General features: G+C 58.2%; 5 protein-coding genes across 5 annotated transcripts; all 5 read left to right on the forward strand.

The window, feature by feature from the left end:
* The first annotated feature begins 183 nt into the window (after positions 1-183).
* On the forward strand, positions 184-2,242 carry K437DRAFT_293833 (uncharacterized protein). The gene is made up of 3 exons (XM_013388696.1): positions 184-786; positions 855-1,817; positions 1,950-2,242. The coding sequence occupies exons 1-3, from the start codon at positions 334-336 to the stop codon at positions 2,097-2,099; spliced, it is 1,566 nt and encodes a 521-aa protein (XP_013244150.1). The 5' UTR covers positions 184-333; the 3' UTR covers positions 2,100-2,242.
* A 633-nt stretch (positions 2,243-2,875) lies between these two features.
* Positions 2,876-8,079, forward strand: K437DRAFT_255466 (uncharacterized protein). The gene is made up of 5 exons (XM_013388697.1): positions 2,876-3,597; positions 3,705-4,155; positions 4,232-6,281; positions 6,367-6,645; positions 6,729-8,079. The coding sequence occupies exons 1-5, from the start codon at positions 3,305-3,307 to the stop codon at positions 7,775-7,777; spliced, it is 4,122 nt and encodes a 1,373-aa protein (XP_013244151.1). The 5' UTR covers positions 2,876-3,304; the 3' UTR covers positions 7,778-8,079.
* Positions 8,080-8,639: 560 nt separating this feature from the next.
* Positions 8,640-10,560, forward strand: K437DRAFT_262190 (uncharacterized protein; the record flags this gene model as incomplete). The annotated part of the gene is made up of 7 exons (XM_013388698.1): positions 8,640-8,716; positions 8,871-9,075; positions 9,153-9,212; positions 9,396-9,472; positions 9,566-9,786; positions 9,857-9,973; positions 10,358-10,560. 7 exons carry the CDS (start codon positions 8,640-8,642, stop codon positions 10,558-10,560), a joined length of 960 nt encoding a protein of 319 aa, XP_013244152.1.
* A 1,471-nt stretch (positions 10,561-12,031) lies between these two features.
* K437DRAFT_267567 (putative glutamine-tRNA ligase) lies at positions 12,032-15,007 on the forward strand (the record flags this gene model as incomplete). The annotated part of the gene is made up of 3 exons (XM_013388699.1): positions 12,032-12,413; positions 12,605-13,156; positions 13,224-15,007. 3 exons carry the CDS (start codon positions 12,032-12,034, stop codon positions 15,005-15,007), a joined length of 2,718 nt encoding a protein of 905 aa, XP_013244153.1.
* Positions 15,008-16,210: 1,203 nt separating this feature from the next.
* On the forward strand, positions 16,211-18,050 carry K437DRAFT_255470 (putative GCY1-galactose-induced protein of aldo/keto reductase family). The gene is made up of 5 exons (XM_013388700.1): positions 16,211-16,293; positions 16,471-16,605; positions 16,753-16,840; positions 16,997-17,335; positions 17,424-18,050. The coding sequence occupies exons 1-5, from the start codon at positions 16,283-16,285 to the stop codon at positions 17,829-17,831; spliced, it is 981 nt and encodes a 326-aa protein (XP_013244154.1). The 5' UTR covers positions 16,211-16,282; the 3' UTR covers positions 17,832-18,050.
* Positions 18,051-18,132: the final 82 nt, after the last annotated feature.

Genomic DNA, 18,132 nt, shown 5'->3' on the forward strand with positions numbered 1-18,132 from the left:
GATGTGCAGCGCGGTCGAGAGCAACGCAGTCCGAGGCATGTGCCAAGAGTTGCGCCAAGGTACGAGGAGCGACGAGCGCGCGAGTGTGAGTTGAGCGTTGCACCGAATATAAATACTAGCCGTGTAGAGACGTGGATCAACACTGCGGAACGCTCACAAATTTTTTTGACGCTCGAACCTTCGGCGAGAGTGGTCGCAGCATCTACTGAATCTGGTTACGTTCTGAGAGGGCACAGAGCATACGTTTTGTGCTTCGTCCTTCACAACAATCACACACTGAGCTCGGTCGTTGCCAAAGCTCTTGCACATCAGGAGAAGGATTATACATTCACAATGGCTGCTCCACCTGTCGAACTTTTCGCCTTGCGCCTGGAGCCAGGCGAGCCGCTCCACCTGGACCCAGACCGCGACTTTGTCATCACGAACATCTGCTTTGCCGACGATGAGGGCGCAGAGGACCTGCCGGAGGGACAGACGACCATTGTGAAAGTACACCATATCCCTGTGCAGGCGCCATTCGGACTCGACGACATTGACGAAGACGACAGCGATTTTGACGACGAGGAGGACGATGACGAGGAGGGAGAGAGCGACGAAAGCGGCACCGCCGAGGAGAAGCAGGAGAAGAAGGAAGCGCAAGAAATTGCTGTTAATGGCAGCATCAAGGAAGCCGACAAGGCTCCAGCCGATGGAGAGAGTGATGATGACGATGATGATGATGACCTGCTTGATCTCGACGAGATCGAGGAGAAGGTCTTCTCCCTTGCTCGGCTGACGACTGGTCGGGTAAGTACACGCTGCGTATGTAGCGACCGTCAGTGCAAACAATTGACGCGGCTGATCCATTCATCCAGGTCGAGCAAGTCACTACATCGCTTCAAATCTGCTCAGAGGAGCTCATCAGCTTCAGCTTGGCAGGCAAGAACCCGCGCCCGGTCGACTTGCTCGGCTCGTATCTCGCTCCGCCCGAGTCGTACAACACCGAGCCCGACTCGGACGAGGAACTGCTAGATGACTACTCGGACGAGGATGAGGAGCTGGACAGCGACGAGGAAGACGAAGACGAGGAAGACGAAGACGAGGAAGACGATGAGGACGACTCGGATCCCGAGGTGGAAGAGTTTAGCAGCGACGAGGACGCAGACGGCGTCATCGACCACGACGAGCTGGCTGCGCTGCTGATGGGCGGCGGTGATGATGACGACAGCGACTCGGCAGAAGAAGCGCCAGAACGCTTCCAGGAAATCAAGGAGAAGCCCTCATCTGCGGCCTCTAGCAAGGGTAAGAAGCGCGCCCGCACAACGGAGGATGACTCGGTCGACGCCGAGATGGCGGACGCGTCGGTTGACGTGCCTGTCTCGAACGAGGAGCTCAAAGCCGCTGCCGCCGCCGAAGGGATCGACCTGGCGAACCTGAGCAAGAACCAGCGGAAGCGCCTCAACAAGAAGCTCAAGGCACAGGGAGGCGCTGCCGTTGCCCCACCTCCTGCAGCAGCAGCAGCAGCTGCTGATGCTGTTACTGCAGCAAAGAAGCCTGCGAAAACGGAGGCGAAGCAGGTCAAGATCGCCCCTACCGCTACGGACAACAAGGGTAATGTGCACAAGGTCGCCGCAGAGGCGCAGCAGGGCGGCAAGAAGACGACGCTAGCGAACGGTCTGGTTATCGAGGACAAAAAGACTGGTGCGGGTCCGCAGGCGAAGCCGGGCATGAAGGTCGGCATGCGGTACATTGGCAAGTTTAAGGATGGCAAGATCTTCGACAGCAACACCAAGGGCGCGCCGTTCAGCTTCCGCCTGGGCAAGGGCGAGGTGATCAAGGTGCGTGTGTGTGCCTGCCTGGCGAGAAGCCCAGGAGTTGGCTTGCGAGCGGGATGACGATGCCGAGTTGACACACACTGACCCCATCATCTTTGTCGTCGTCGTCCGCGAACGTGATCGTTCTGCTTACAGGGCTGGGACGAAGGCGTCAAGGGCATGCAAGTCGGCTCGGAGCGCCGCCTGACTGTGCCGCCTTCGCTGGGATACGGCAGCAAGAAGACGGGCCCGATCCCGGCCAACTCGACACTGATCTTTGACATCAAGTGCGTTAACCTCAAGTGAGCGGGGGGTAGTCATGCTCCAAAAGAAAAGATGGAGAGTTTCCATTTCTTGTGTTCTTAGATAGACAGCCCTCTTTTGGCATGCGGTGCCGCATCCTGTACCTGCTATGCTGTGCTATGCTATTCACTCCACTTTGCTCTCATATGTGCCTGCACCCAACTTGCCCTCGAGGGAGAAGAGCAACGGCAAGTCCGCGCGTAGGCAGTGTACACCCACAACCTAACTTGGGGCGGTGCGCTGCACATCTTCCATTGTATGGACACTCGGTGCATGGCTTGGGGCATCGACCCTACTACACACGGTAGAAGATATCAGGCCATCGACACTGGACGCTGAACAGGTGAAGTATTGCCTTCTTTCCTCCCGCCCGAGGTGCTGTGCGTCCACACCGCACCGCGCCTCTGGGCCGTGGGGAGAGATGAAAAGCAAACAAGCAGTAAATACATTTAGTGCGGTGTTTCGGGGACGATGTTCTCATCGTTGTCGTATGTATCGTGTTTGAACGCATTCAGGACCTATCCTAGTCGCTGGCGATCCCTCTATATATATATATCAATGTGGTAGCAGCCGAGCACATGCTATCTCTCTGGGCCGCAGCACGTAGCAGAGCAGAGCACGGTGGCGCTCTCCGTTCCGCCCGTCACGCCACACGCGCGGGGAACACAGTCGTCTGTCAGCGTCGCGCGGACTTGCGGAAGAGAGGCCGTAATGAACTGAGGTGGGGACCACACCCACCCTCGATATTTATATTCATCCTGTTGGATTCTTCCACACCTTCTCCTTCCTGCATCCCGCATGGACATATTCCTGCATTCCTGCACCCCCGGTCCTGTTGCAGCTCGCTCTTTTCCTTCTTGGCTGCTGCTTGGGGTCGAGCCGTGTGGCACACAACCCTCCCGCAGCAAGAGCGCACCGCAGTCCTCTCCCCAAGAAGACTGCTAGGCTAGGAACAGCCGAGCCGCCGCTTGTCGTTTGAGGGCATCCTCCGCCCTCTTCTCCCCGCTACGCCTTTCAGCCTCCAGCTGCCACCTGCAGAGGAGAGAACGGCTGGTGTGTGGGTAATCGAAACTGCAGAATTCGTCCGGGCGGGCACTTCAAGGCACCCACTCGCTCCTACAGGCTCTTCTCCACCACCACCGGTTCGGCCCTTTGGTCTCCGCTCCACAACTGTCCAGCATCTGCATCAGCGTCAAACGTCGTCCAACATGCTCGCAAGCAACGGAATTTCGGCTGCCGAGCTGCAGCGCCAGCACATCCTCCAGCAGTTGCAGTCGCCATTTGCCAGCGAAGCAGGTGCGACTTCTGCGCAGGCTACTCCCATGGCGGATCCATTCCCATCGCTCGGCGACAACGATGCGGACGTCCACTCGGGTGCCGATCCCAGTTGGGGTCCCGGCGCAAGTGGTAGCGGAAGCACCAAGGCTACTGGCTCGTCTCAAAATGCCGCTAACGGTTCTTCCAAGGAGCAGCAGAAGCAGCGTCAATCCCAGCCTGACTTGTGAGCAGCCAGGGAAACCCGTTCCTCTACTCGTCTCACCGACATATCGACAATGCCGATCCGAGTATATGCTGACCGCTTGGTGCCCCCCGTCGCGATTGCCACAGCAACTCGGAATCTGCGTTCCCCACTCTCGGCGCTGCGGCCGCAAAGCCCGCCGCGTCCTCGTCCTGGTCCAGGAAGCTGAGCACGGCGGGTGGTAGCAACGGCAATGCCTCCTCCGCCACAGCTGCTTCTGCCCAGCAGCCCCCGGCTTCTGCGAGCCAGTGGCACTCGACGACGCCGGTGATCCAACGGAATGTCGTCAACGAGACCTTCTCGTTGCCGTCGTCACCCGAGTTGGTCAGCAAGCTGCCGGGGGTGCTCACGCGCATCCGCGCCAAGTTTGGCGGACCGAGCTCCGCCGTCGGCGCCGGCCTCGGCGCTGCCGCTGGCGCCGTCACGATCGAGGCGAGCACGACGAGGAAAACGAACACCACCACGTTCATCCTCAAGGGCAGCAGCGAGAAGACCATCAAGGCCGCCAAGAAGGAGCTGAGCGTCGCGCTCGCGAAGTCTGTGCGTGCTCGCTCAGTTTTGAAACCAAACGCACAGATGCGAGGAACCTTGTACTGACACTCAGCTGCACTCGCAGGTCACGCTCACCATCATGATCCCCGCCTCGCTGCGGGCTTTTGTCATCGGCGCCAAGGGCAAGAACCTCAAGACGATCACCGATCAGACGGGCGTGCGCATCAACATACCCAAGCCCGACGAGGGCAGCGGCGACGCTGCTGCTGCTGCCGCTGCCAACGGCGACTACGACGCCGACGAACAGGTCCCCGTCACGATTGAGGGCGACGAGATCAACGCGCGCAACGCCCAGAGCATGCTTCAGGCCATCGTTGCTGAGCGCACGTCCAAGATCACCCAGCGCCTCTCACACATCGACCATGTCTTTTACCCGTTCATCGCTGGGCCCAAGGGCAGCAACGCCGCTAAGCTCGAGCAGGATGCCGCGCTCGGTGCCGGTATCGTCAGCGTGCGTGTGCCCCCACGCGCGGCGTTCCTGTCCACTGCGACTGCCTCCTCCAAGGAGGGCAAGGAAGGTGCTGGCGAGGAGCGCGGGCGCGATCTGAGCATCATCGTCACGGGTGACCGCGAGGCCGTGGCGCGGGTCGTCGCAGCAATCGAAGCGCAGGTGGACAACATGCGGCGCAACCTGCGCACACTGGCCATCCAGATCCCCAAGCGGCAGCACCGCTTCCTCGTCGGCGACAATGCCACCGAGGTGCTTGCAACGACCGGGTGCAGCATCGAGCTCGCGCCGATCGACGACCCGAGCGACAGCGTCACGATCCGCGGGCCTGCGCCCAGCCTCGCCGGCGCGCTCACCGCCGTCATGCAGAAGGCCAACTCCGTACAGGTCCAGACCGTCGATCTCGTCGCCGCGCACCGCTCGATCGACCACGCGCGCGACCTCGTCCGCTGGTTGTCTATCGGTATCGCCCCCAGCCGCCTGCCGCGCGGCAGCGCCGGCGGCGTGCAGGTATTTGCGCCGCGCTCCGCGCTCCTCGAGACCACCGGCCAGGCGGCCATCGAGATTGTCGGCGGCGACGCCCATGAGGTCGGTGCTGTGCGCGACCACGCCGAAGAGCTCGTCCGCCGCGTCTCGCCTGCGTGCATCGTGCGCATCGACATCGACCCGTTGCTGCACCGCCACATTATCGGCAAGAAAGGCGCCAACCTTAAGCAGTACGAGGTAAAGGGCGTTGACCTGGTCTTCCCTCCTGCCTCCGAGCACGGAGACGGCTCGGCGGAGGTGCTGCTCGTGTACAGCAGTGGCGCCGCCGCCGCTGGTGAGTCAGACAAGAAGGCGCGCGACGCGCACGCGCAGCACGTCCTCGCAGACGTCAAGGCCGACGTGCTGAAGGCTTCCGTCCACGCGGCCGACATCCACAGTGAGACGCTGCACATTCCACAGAAGTTCCACAGGCACATCCTCGGCCCCAACGGAACCACGCTCAACGCGCTCATTGGCGAGGAGCGCAACGTCGCTGTCAAGGTTGGCCCGGGTAAGGGCGCCGCTGCTGCTGCGGGCGTCAATGGCAATGGAAAAGTGGATGGCGAGGACGCAGTCATCGTGCGCGGCCCGAGCGCCGAGGTGCAACGCGTCGTCCAGGAGCTGCAGCGCATCGCGCAAGAGGCAGAGCAGGACATCATCGTCAACGGTCATGTCGCCGAGTTCTACGTCGACGCCGCCCACGTCCCGCACCTCGTCGGCAAGGGTGGTGCGGCGGTGACCAAGCTGCGCGAGGAGCTCGGCATCCGCATCGACTTTACCGATCCCGTCGCCGCGTCCGGAGGGGGGGCGACAGCGGTAGAAGGAAAGAAGAAGGGCAGCGCCAAAGCCAAGGTCACGCTCACTGGCCGCAAGGAAAATGTTGAGGAGGCTAAGAAGCGGCTTCAGGCGCAGGTGGAGAAGCTGGCAGACGAGACAAGCATCGTGGTCAAAGTGCCGGTTGCGCTGCATGGGCAGATTATCGGACAGGGCGGAAAGTACGTCACGCGCCTCCAGGAAACGTACGCGGTGCGCATCAACTTCCCCAACGCCAGCGCGAATGCTGCGGGCGGCGGCAGCAATGCGCAAAGGCCGGATGAGGTCGTCATCAAGGGTGGCAAGAAGGGCGTCGAGGGCGCGAGAGGTACGTGTTGCTCGTACTCCTTATGCCTTCTATTCTCTAGTCAAGCTAACCTTCCCCCTTTCATCCGATGCACGCTTCCCTTCAGCCGAGCTCGTCGAGCTCGTGGCATACGAGCAGGAGAATAACAACGTAAGCATGCTCAAAGTCAGCTCCAAGGCCGTCGCGCGCATCCTCGGCCGCGGCGGCGTGAACATCAACCAGATCCGCGATGATACGGGTACCCAGATCGACATCGACCGCGACGAGGCCAGCAAGGACGCCGAGCTCACCACGATCAACATCCGCGGATCGAAAAAGGCCATCGAAGCGGCCAAGAAGGAGATCAACGCCATCGTCTCCGAGGTAGACGCCGAGGAAAGCTACCGTGAGTATCCTGCAGAGCACGGGCGCTGCTATGGGGTATGAAAGTGCAGATGCTAAATATTTGCAACATGATTGAATCTGCAGGCTTGCATGTCCCGGTCAGTCTGCACGGGCAACTAATCGGGGCACAGGGCCAGGCTATTCGCGATCTGATCATCCGAGCGGGCGGCCCGGAGGACTCGCGAGCAGCGGCGCAGCACATTATTTTCCCGCGCAAGGGCGACATGGACACGGATACAGTCATCGTCCGCGGGCCGGCAGCGCTAGCCAGCAAGCTCAAGGCTGAGCTGGAGGCTGCAGTGGAGCAGGCTTCGAATCGCGCCAACGAGCTCACGCTCGGTGTCCATGTACTGCAAACCCAGCACAGCCAGCTGATTGGCCGTGCAGGGGCACGCTTGAAAGAGCTCGAGGCCAAGCACAATGTCCGCATCAGCCTGCCCGGCTCGCGGCTGTACGCTTCGGCACCGGAGGCGAGCAACCAGGCCGAGCTCGGTGACGCGGCGCCAGAGACGATTGTCAAGGTCCGCGGTGCGGAAGCCGCGTGCCGCGCAGCGATCGAGGAGATCTCGAGCTCGCTCGCATCTGCCTCGCGCAGCGTCCAGGTGCCGCGCTCTGTGCACGGCAAACTCGCATCGCCCAACTTTTTGCGCAACCTGCGCTCTAACCACGGCGTGTCGGTGGACCTGCCGCGAAACCTGCCTGCTGCTGCTAGGTCAGCGGCGAGTAGCGCACGCATCGACGCGGACGAGGCGGAGGACGAGGCTGCTGCGACCGCTGACGGGCTTGCGTTTGAGCTGGAAGAGCTCGACTTGGGTGACAGCGGTGCTGCTGATGCTGTAGTCGAGTGGAAGCTGACCGGCAAGGATGCAGCAGCGCTCGACAAGGCCGAGGCGCAGATCCGCGCCGAGTTGGCCAAGGCGAAGAGCGCGTCGCACGAGGGGCGACTGACGCTGCCGCAGTCTGCGGTGCCACGGATCATTGGCAAACAGGGCAGCGGCCTGCACGCGTTGCAGGCCGAGACGGGCACGGACATCCAGATCCCACGCGACGGCGGCGGGCTGTGCATCATCCGCGGCTCCAAGGAGGCCGTGCTGGAGGCCAGGGAGAGGATCGAGGAGATTGCGGAGAGGTGACGCACTCGGTGCAGGTCAGGGAGAGAGAAAGCCAAGGTTCTGTCCTCGAACAAACAGGCAACCTAACCAAAAAGACGAAGGGTGCTTGGCGCCGCGCAGATGTGTCGTCAGAATGGAACGTGAGGAAGGAAGCATGTATTCGTTTGCTCGTTCGACTTTCCCTCTAGCACTGCAAGTATTTCCAACGTAATGGACCGGCGCGGCAATAGCAATGGCATGGTTACCCAGATACACTCATCGATTGTGAATCACCGTGTTGGAGGCCGCATCGCCTGGCCAAATGCCATGGCCCCTGGCATGACATATAGCAGTTGCACAGTCCTGTTGCATTTTACATGGTCATATATACACATGTACTCCTCGCCAGTTGCGTGGTCTGCATGTCTCTTGGGGGGGGTCTGTTCGGCCCTGGACTGCGCACGGGCCACTGCAGATGCATATGATACTAGATCGGATCCAATTTCATTACTAGCAGGTCTGAGTGCTAAGCTGCCAGGCACCAGGCACCACAGCGCGGATCCTCCCCCATGCCACCGCACCAACCCTATTATAAAACCCGAAGAGAAGAGAGGTTGGCAGTGAGTCAACTGCTGACATCTGCTGCTGCTTACATTGGGACACCAACAAACACACAAAGGCAGCGAACTGAGCGCCGTACACCAGTGCAGACCGACCATGCTGTGGTTGCACACCAATAGGCGGCACATGGGTCCAGAGAGCTGCTTGCTCACACAGGTATATATATATATAGCATGGGCCCCTTTTCCTTTCCCTTTCGGCGCCAGCCGAACATGCAAACCCCCGTCAGCACTTATTCTTTTGAACACTTGACCCTCTCTGCTCTGCACTTCTCACTGTCGTCATGCGCTTCTCTGCCGTGTTCGGCCTTCCTAAAGTCAACAGGAAGACCACCAGCACCGACGTGACAAATTTGGTCGCGTTCGGGGCAGCTACACTGGCAACTGGAACACTGAGCTCCACGAGGCTAGCGCCGCTTTCTAGAGCCAGTACCCCTCCCCGTCGCCCGAGGGCCGCACATCGGACGGCAAGCACCTGACCAAGCTTGGCACCATCACCGATCTCGCGTCTTTAGGTTCTCCGCGGCGACGTGCGGCAACGCGCTCTGGAGCGGCGCCTCGGTCAACGACATCAAGCAGCAGATCCAGCTCGCTCGCTTCAGCACCCCTACCCCCCGGTCGAACTGCGCCGCGCTGTATGGTCCCGCGATGTTGATGGCGGCCATTTATATTGACACGAACGATATCTCCTACTTCCTCGCCGACCTCGCAGAGGCCGTCGTGAGCGTGCCGAGCAGCAAGCTGCAGCACAAGACTTCCTCTCACGGTCTCGGTGCATGCTCGACCGCTTCGTTGAGCCGCACTCGCTCTCGCTCGGCCTGAGGGGCTTTGTCCTGCTCGAGAACATCCCTCTGCAGGTGAGTACGCACGTGCCGGCTTGCCAGCGACTCCTTGGTTCTGCGAGGCCCCTTCAAGAAACAAAGTAACGAAAAAGAAAAGCTGATGTCCCGCCTCGCTCATAAAGAACACTCCCTTGAATGGCAACGCTGTCGGCTCCAAGGCGTTCGTCGAGACCATACCGTTGAACAAACAAGCTGCAGAAGTACAAGGCCACTGTGCTCGTCGGCAAATGGAATGACAGCTCGTTTATCGACGTCTTTCCGACGTATGACTCGTTGTGCGTATGCGAACAAAGCAGGTACCCGTCCTCTCGCAAGGCATTCTTGCTGACTGGCACTTTTTCCGCTCGCTACCGTCTTCTGCCTTGCAGCGAGTTCATCTTTGCACACCCAGCCGAGTACGACTTCAACAAGGCCAGCACGTACGACGTGAAGCACGGCTACTTTGAAAACAGCCTGCACCCGTCCGGTAGGGCCAACCAGATTCTCGCGAGCAAGATGCAACGCTTCCTCCTCGGCGGCGCAAGCCTGATCAGCGGCAACGGGCAAAGCGCGTGCTGGGGCGAACAGGCGCAGCCGGCAGCACGCAGCGGTGCGAACGCTTTACTTATACTTGTCTCATGTTGCTGCCTTCTGTGGGCGATGCTTTGGAGTTGTGACAGCTTGGGCTTGGGCTTGGGTGTGGGACGCCCCGAGCGGGCGCCAGCCAATAAAGCGCAGCGGCGGTGTGGGTGGCACAGACGGATTTAATAGCCGGGGCGTGGGTGTTGCGATGGCTTGTGCGTGAGAGCTCCACCCTTTTGAGATGCAATATGATGCAATATGTACATACAGGGTGACGACGACGACTTGTGCCTATATACCCAGAATTCAGCCATGCAGCAGTGGATGCGACCTCGCTTTCAAGTTGCACACTGGACGAGCTTGCATATGTGCATCTTGTATGGTGGGTGACGGCCGCTTGCCAGAGCGTTACCGGCCGTATTGAGCGCCCAGCACGCTGAGCCGCTGCAGCCGTCCGAACCGCCTTCAGCGTTTCTGTTCCACGTCCTTAATCTCAACGTACTTACATGCAGTCAGCACTTGGTCTTCGCACGGCCAGCCGCGAGCCTCCAGACCGGTATGGGTCCGTGACGCCTCTCTCTCTCTTTCTCTGTGTGCAGGTCAAGGGGTCATCATGAGCTTCATCTCGGACGCTGAGTCTGTTCTGCCGCGTGCGGTACTGCAAGCGCTCGCCGCTCTCTCTCCCTCCAGTAGCGGGCACGGCCACAAAGATGGCCGCCTCAAGAAGCTCGCTGACCGGGCCGTGACCAACTTCCTCGCGTTCGGGGTAGCTACACGGACAATTGCAATACCTGTCGCCTGATCGATGGCGCCGTGTGCCAGCAGTAGCCTTCTTTCCCCCTGTGCTCAACGGCGAAGGAGGAGCGCGCATTGGGAAGCAAGCCGTGAGTCAAGTACCTCGACAAGCTCGACCGCGTTACCGACCTCGCGTTCTCCTCAGCCACATTGCGATAACGCTCTGTGAAGACGACCCGCCGCCGAAATCATGCAGTAGTTCCAGCTCACGCACATTTGCTTCAACACCTCCGCCTCCGTGTCCAGCTTCAGCAAGCAGTACGACCCCGAAACGGCGATCGGGGCAATTTGAATTGGCATCGTAAGCTAAAAAGTACATTCTTGGATTGAGAGGACTGGTGTCGTCTGACTGGACAATCTATAAGGACGATACTTCCTACTTCTTGTTCGATACCACCGAGGCAGACCCGAGCATTCTGGAAGGTAAAGCCAAGGCACGGCGACTTCCTTGCCCCGTCTCAGCGCGTGTTCGATCGATTCGACGAGCTGCACTCGCTCGAACTGAAGAGTTCCGTTCTGCTCGAGAATATCCTTCTGCAGGTGCGTCACCAAGCATGGTCAAGCCAAGGCCCCAGCGGGGGCACGGCAATCCTTCCCTACATAATACTCTCTGCCCACTCTCGCAAAACAGAACAATACGCTCGAGACCCAAGGCGTTCGTGGAGACCATGACGCTGGCTAACAAGCTGCAGAGGTTCATGGCCGCCGAGCTTGTCAACAAATGGAACGACAGCTCTACCTTCGACTTCTTCCCGACATACGATCTAATATGCATGCACAGACCAATTCTGCCCTTATCGCTATCCATGTGTGGCCCGCGCTCGGGCGTCAGCTGAAAGGACGTACATCTCCAACTCTCTCCGTCGTGTCATTTGCCCTTCCAGGGAGTCCGTCTTCGCGCACCCTGCAGAGAACAGCTTCTAGAAGGTTGGCTCGCACGACCCGGGGCACGACTACTTTGAGGACGACCTGCACCGATCCGACAGGGCCCGCCATATCCCACGTGCAAGATGCAACTCTTCCTCCTCGACAGCACGTGCGGCGCCAGCTTGATCAACGGGACCGCATCTCCTTATTGAGCGGGTATAGACGCTCTCTATTTATGCTATATTGGTGCACAACAGGTAATGCACAGTCGAGATTGCTGGAGTGCAAGAGGACCATAGAACCCCCAAAAGGCATATGAAAGGCGAAGAAATTAGATTGGATCTCATCGATCGTACAGGAGGGCTTCAATTCTCGATCACAGCACGTCTCTCGGCCGAGAGAACATTTAGTGGACCGCTCACAGAAGCTTTTAATCAGCGTCCAAAGTCTTGTTGTGACCGTGTCACCTTCTCTTCATAATTTAATTGATCAATAAAGAGGCTGTGGACTGCCGCATTACAAACAACGGTGCTGGTTTTACGCAGAGTGCGTCTCATAACCCCTGGAGCAGTTTGAATAGGTTGCACAGTCACTTCCTCTTGACGTGTACCATGGCCTCGAAAGCGGTGCCGCTTCCAAAGGAGGAAGCGGACGAGCTCGCTCAGCTCTTCGCCGACCGCCTATCTTTCACCGGCGCTAAGGCAAAGGATCTGCTCAAGAAGCCGCCTCAAGCTAAGCTTCTGGCAAAATTGGTAGCAGGCTTTGAAATCGGAAGCAGTGAAGCGAAGAAGATCGACAGCAAAGCAGCCACACTCGTCGTAACCGCAGCGACAAATCCCACGGCGATCGAATATGAGAAGAGAGAATACATTGTCAAACGTATTCTGGATGGAAGCCTGAAGAGCAACGATCAAGTAAATGCGGCTTGCAAATTCCTCGAGGGAAACAATCTTTCGGTAGAAGACTCAGTTTTTGACCACGAGTGCGGTGTTGGTGAGTGCCACTGTTTCTCTCCACAAACCTTTCGAATCGTGCTTTTTGTGGGCGCAAGAGGATGTCACGCGGCCTCGCAGTCGTTGGAGGCGCTTTACCCTATGCATAGCGGATTAGAGTGGCATTACTTTGTTCTGCCTCCGCTCAATTAAAACAAGATACTAACTTTTATGGATGATTACGCTTTCAAGGCGTGGTGATCTCACGCGACCAGATCAAGGAGCATGTCGACTCATACATTTCTGCGAACAAGGAGAGCATCGATGCTGCGCTAGGCTGGGGCAAGCATCAACTCATCATGGCGTCACTACGGTCAGAGCCGGCACTCCGATGGGCAAACGCGCTCGACATCAAAAACGAAACAGACTCAACCTTGGAAACTCACTATGGCGACCGCAACGCCGCCATGGCGAAGCTTCGCACGGCAGAGAAGGAGGCAAAGGACAAGGCAAAAACAGCAGGGAAGGACGCAAAGGCCGCGTCCACGGCAAAGGCGAGCGACCCGCACAAGGGTGGTGTCGCCGCTCTTGCCGGCTCGGCTGATCGCAAGGACAATGTCCTGCGATCTGACGCCGAGCCGATACGGCCCGATGCCATGTTCACCGAGGGCTTCCTCTCTCGACTCCACAAGCCTGGCGAGAACCCACAATGCAAGCCTGAGCTCAAGGAACAGCACTTGAAGATGACAAGCGGACGAGTCGTTACTCGTTTCCCTCCCGAACCGAATGGCTTCTTGCACATTGGTGTGTTGATTTAGCGGTTCATAATTTTACATGAAAAGCTCATGAACGCTCTTCCATCATCCTTCAGGTCACACAAAAGCGATTGCAATCGACTTTGGCTATGCAAAACACCATGGAGGTCTGACATACCTTCGATTCGACGACACCAACCCGGAGGCAGAGGAGGAAAAGTACTTTGAGTCCATCCTCGAAGTGGTTCGATGGCTTGGATTCGAGCCTTTCAAGGTCACCTACTCAAGCGACTACTTTGATCGCCTCTACGAGCTGGCCGTGGAGCTGATCAAACGCGGCAAGGCTTACGTCGACCACTCAACACCAGAGGAGGTGAAAGAGGAGCGAGGCGGCGAGGCCAAAGGCCCACGGCATGAGTCTAGGTACAGAAATCAGCCGATCGAAGCGAGTCTGAAGGACTTTGAGGACATGAAGAACGGAAAGTACAGACCGGGCCAGTGCACGCTACGCATGAAGCAAGACATCTTGGGCAACGGGAATCCTCAAATGTGGGACCTGATCGCTTATCGCGTCCTGGATGCAGCGCATCATCGGACGGGAACCAAGTGGTGCATATACCCAACGTACGACTTTACGCACTGCTTGGTCGACAGCTTTGAGAACATCTCGCATTCTCTCTGCACGACTGAGTTCCAGCAGGCGAGGGAGAGCTACGAGTGGCTCTGTGACGCGCTCGAGGTCTACAAGCCGCGTCAGTACGAATTTGGCCGATTGAGCTTGGAAGGGACGATCACGAGCAAGCGGAAGCTGCTGAAGGTTATCCAATCGGGGCTGATCAAGGACTGGGACGACCCGCGCCTGTACACGATCATCGCTCTCCGACGAAGAGGCATCCCGCCGGGTGCACTGCTTGCTTTCGTCAATCAGCTTGGCGTATCCACCTCACCCGCGCTGACGACTATCGACCGCTTCGAGTGGACCATTCGTCAGCATCTGGAAGCAACGACGCCGCGATTGATGATGGTGCTCGACCCTGTCAAGGTCGTCATCGAGGATCTACCCGAGGACTACCTGCTGCAGATCAAGAAGCCGCTGCACCCCAAAGTAACAGAGATGGGTATGAACACGGTGCCGTTCACGCGTACCGTGTACATCGATGCCAGCGACTTCCGAGAGGTGGACTCAAAGGACTACTTCCGCCTCGCGCCGGGCAAGACGGTTGGGCTGCTGAACACGCCTGAGCCGATCACCGCTGTGTCGTACGAGAAGGACGCGTCGACGGGCAAGGTGACACTTGTGCGCTGCAAGACGGACAAGAGTGGCAAGAAGCCCAAAACGTGGATTCAGTGGGTCGGCGAGCACAAGCCAAGCGGCAGCCCTGTGGTCATCGATGAGGCACGCATCTTCCATCGTCTGTTTACTGTCAGCAACCCTGGTGCGGAGGATGACATTCTTTCCACGCTCGATCGCAACTCGCTGGAGGTGCACAAGGGCGCGATGATCGAGACGGGCTTCTGGACCGTCGCTGCGCGCGCATTCGCGGGTGCACAAGCAGAAGCGGAGGAGCGCTCGCGCTCGGCTGAGAAAATGCGCAGCCGCGAAGCGCAGAAGGAGGCAGGCGTGCTGTCCGACTTACCGGCGTCGAGCGGTGAAGGCGCGCCGAAGAGCTCGACGGGGCAGCTCGTCGGCAACGAGGTTGTGCGCTTCCAGGCGATGCGCATCGCGTACTTTACCGTCGACAGAGAGGCAGTACTGCCGGCGCTCGACTCGGCGGATAAGTTGCAGAGGCTGGCTCAAGAGGAAGAGGGCTCCGGCCGCAGTGTGGACGCCGGCAACAGGATCGTGCTGAATCGTATCATCAGTCTGAAGGAGGACAAGGCGGTCGCGGGCACAAAGTGACCAATGCGTGCCATGCGACCATGTCAGTACTCGAACAATATGTTGCATACATCTCAGTGTCAACAAGGCGTGCCTCGAGTTCTCATATGCCCTCCCTCGTAGCCAGTACATATGTATTACCTTTGATAACCTCTGACTGCTCTTTATGGCTAGGGAAGAGAAGTGGCTGCGAGGCATGAGCTGGAGCCAAGCACGAGTCAGCTGTGTGGGATGAGGAGATTTGGATCTTTTATGCTGTGGTGCGGACCGAATATGATAACCCTAATCTCGGGTTCGGGTGTGGGACCCGATTGATACATACAAGCATAGATAGAGTATAGATTTTAGCATGGATTTGCACGATGGGCGAATGGGACCGACCTGCGTAGGGAGATGACCGAAACACCTTGAGAGAGATTTGCGGGCGTCGGCCCCGGCAAGGCACTGTACGGCAGTCCCCCTCGTTCCAGTCTTCCCAGCGATCGGGTGGCGGGGGCAAGGATCAGGGCACCAGTACAGGCACGGCACTTGTCTCTTTCGCCTCGTTGCCACCCGCCAGCGGATGGTGGGCACGACGCTGTACGTTCCAACGAGAATGACGCCGCTCTGCTCACGCGCTCATCCTCACCCACTGCCCTCGTTGGCAGTGTGCTGGTTGAAGGGAAGACGCCGTGATACATGCGCTGCTGGCAGGCTCGAGCTGGTACTGGTGGTACTTGTAGGATGCAGGTTGCGAGCTGGCTTGGGCTGGTCGCCATTCTCCATCGGTTGTGGCCTTATGGTGCAAAGGCAGCGGCTGCCAGTCGAGAAGATGTGATGTGTGTTTGACTTTGCTTGTTGTCGCCCCAGGCCCGGCGTGTTCGGCGGTTGCCCCCCTCCCCCGTCAGCCGTCGATGGGAGTAAGAAGGTTCATTGTTCGACTGGAAATTGGTACGCCATCGTGTGGGAACTGTGCGTCTACGTTCGACAGTCGCGGGGGTCGTTCCAATCCAATTGTTTGCGTAGCAAGTTACGCTCTGGCCGCGAGCCTGCATCATGTGATGAACCCAAAAACAGATAGCAGCACTGGCAGCCAGCCAAAAGCTTCCAGAAGATGTCCGGTCGGCGTTATGCACGTCGCAGTCGCATACATCCCCAGGCCAAAAGTCACTCTTGTATATAAGAACTTGTGGGGAACACATCCCTCCCTTGCGTCGTTCCCTCCCCCTCAACATCCATTGATGTTCCCATACGTAACACATCTCTGCGTCTGTTTATATCCCCTTCCCTACCCGTCGATTTTTTGACTCTGTCGAAATGGCTCAAAGGTGAGTGCACCATACACAGTCCACTTCGTGGCGAGGCACGCGGGCTCAGTGTGGCGCCGACATTCCCAAGACGTTCACATCCCCGTCGCTCATCCCATGTGTTTTTCCCGTCTATCCTCGCTCTCCCGGCGGCTCTTGCTCCTTTCTTTCTCTTCCTGGTCCTAACTTATTTCATAGTCCCGTCACTCACTTCACCCTCAACAACGGGCTCAAGATCCCGTCTGTGGCGCTCGGCACCTGGCAGTCGCCCAAAGGTCAGGTCCGTGATGCTGTTTGCGAGGCGCTCAAGGCTGGCTACAGGCACATTGACTGGTAAGTGCAACGACGCGTCTCTTCTCGATTTAGCTCCCAATCTGTTCCTCCCACACGCCAGAGGGACAAGACGACCGCAGCGATTATAGTCGAGAGGATCCTCGCGTTCTGACACTGAGCATGCGCTATTTTGCTTTATTTCCCAAGTGCCTGGGGGTACCAGAATGAGGAAGAGGTTGGAGAGGGCATCAAGCTGAGCGGTGTTCCCCGTGAGGAGATCTGGATCACCAGCAAGGTGGGTGTGGTCATTATAGCTTCTCATTTGCAACATTTCAACCCTCTTTGACCTTAAAAGGTCGACGGAAAATGATCGCACTGTGGTTTTGACTGGCCTCTATGAAACGTATGCCGAAAAATATCAAATGGCTGATTGCGATCTTCTTTCCGGCAGCTCTTCGAGTTCCACCACGAGCACGTTCGCCCGGCCGTTGAAGAGTCTATCAAGAAGCTCGACTGCGGGTACCTCGACCTCTACCTCGTTCACTGGAACGTTGCGCTCGTTCCGGACGTGCCGGCAGATGGCGGCCTCCCGCGCGCGCCTAAGAAGGACCCCAAGACGGGAAAGCCGCAGGTGAATCGGGAGCTCTCGGACAACCCCTTGCCTACCTGGCGCGAGATGGAGAAGCTCGTCGACGAGGGCCTCGTCAAGAGCATCGGTATCTCCAACTTCAACATTCGCCGCACTCGCGAGCTCCTCAAGCAGGCCCGCATCAAGCCGGTCGCGAACCAGGTGCGTTTAACGAATTGGGTGTGGTCCGTCATCAACTGCTGAGGGATAACGACTAATATCCTCTCAATCTTCATCTTCCTGAATACAGGTCGAGCTCTCATTTGCATGTCCGCAGCCTGAGCTGCTCGGGTGGCTCAAGAAGCACGACATTCTCCCGCAGGCATACTCTCCTCTCGGCAGCACTGGCGCTTCGCAGGCCAACCTCGAAGTGGTCGAGAAGATCGCCAAGGCGCACGGTGTCGAGGGTGCCAATGTGCTGATCAGCTGGGCCGTCCAGCGTGGCAGCAACCCTCTGCCGAAGAGTGTGACGCCGAAGCGTATCGTCAACAACCTCAAGATCTTCCAGCTCTCCGAAGAGGAGTTCGCAGAGATGGAGAAGGCCGCCAAGAGCCAAAAGCACCACAAGGTCTGCGACCAGAGCGAGGACTTTGGCTACGACATCTTCGAGCAGAACCACCCGGAGAACAACGACATTATCCAGAGCAGGAAGGACTAAATGAACACTACAGTTCAGCATTCGCCAAGTCTGGCGCTGCTTGCGATCGTCCCGTCAGCATCCAAGGCAAAGTAGGTTTTGGGCACATTGGGTCGGTTTCGTTTTCTGCATACATGAGGTGCCTCTTCTCTGCTGCTAAGAGGTGTAAGCGGAAGACTCGTGGAGGTCCATTTTGTAGTTGAAGAACAAAATTGGCAATAGAATCTAGGCGAACCCCAGCCAAGCAGACCTGCTTTCCGTGTTCCGCTTTCTGAGATTTTTTGGCGTTCCGCGGCCATCTGTCTGTCACTCTTCTTGCAAG

This window comes from Tilletiaria anomala (assembly GCF_000711695.1).
Source record: "Tilletiaria anomala UBC 951 chromosome Unknown K437scaffold_24, whole genome shotgun sequence".
Classification (NCBI taxonomy): domain Eukaryota; kingdom Fungi; phylum Basidiomycota; class Exobasidiomycetes; order Georgefischeriales; family Tilletiariaceae; genus Tilletiaria; species Tilletiaria anomala.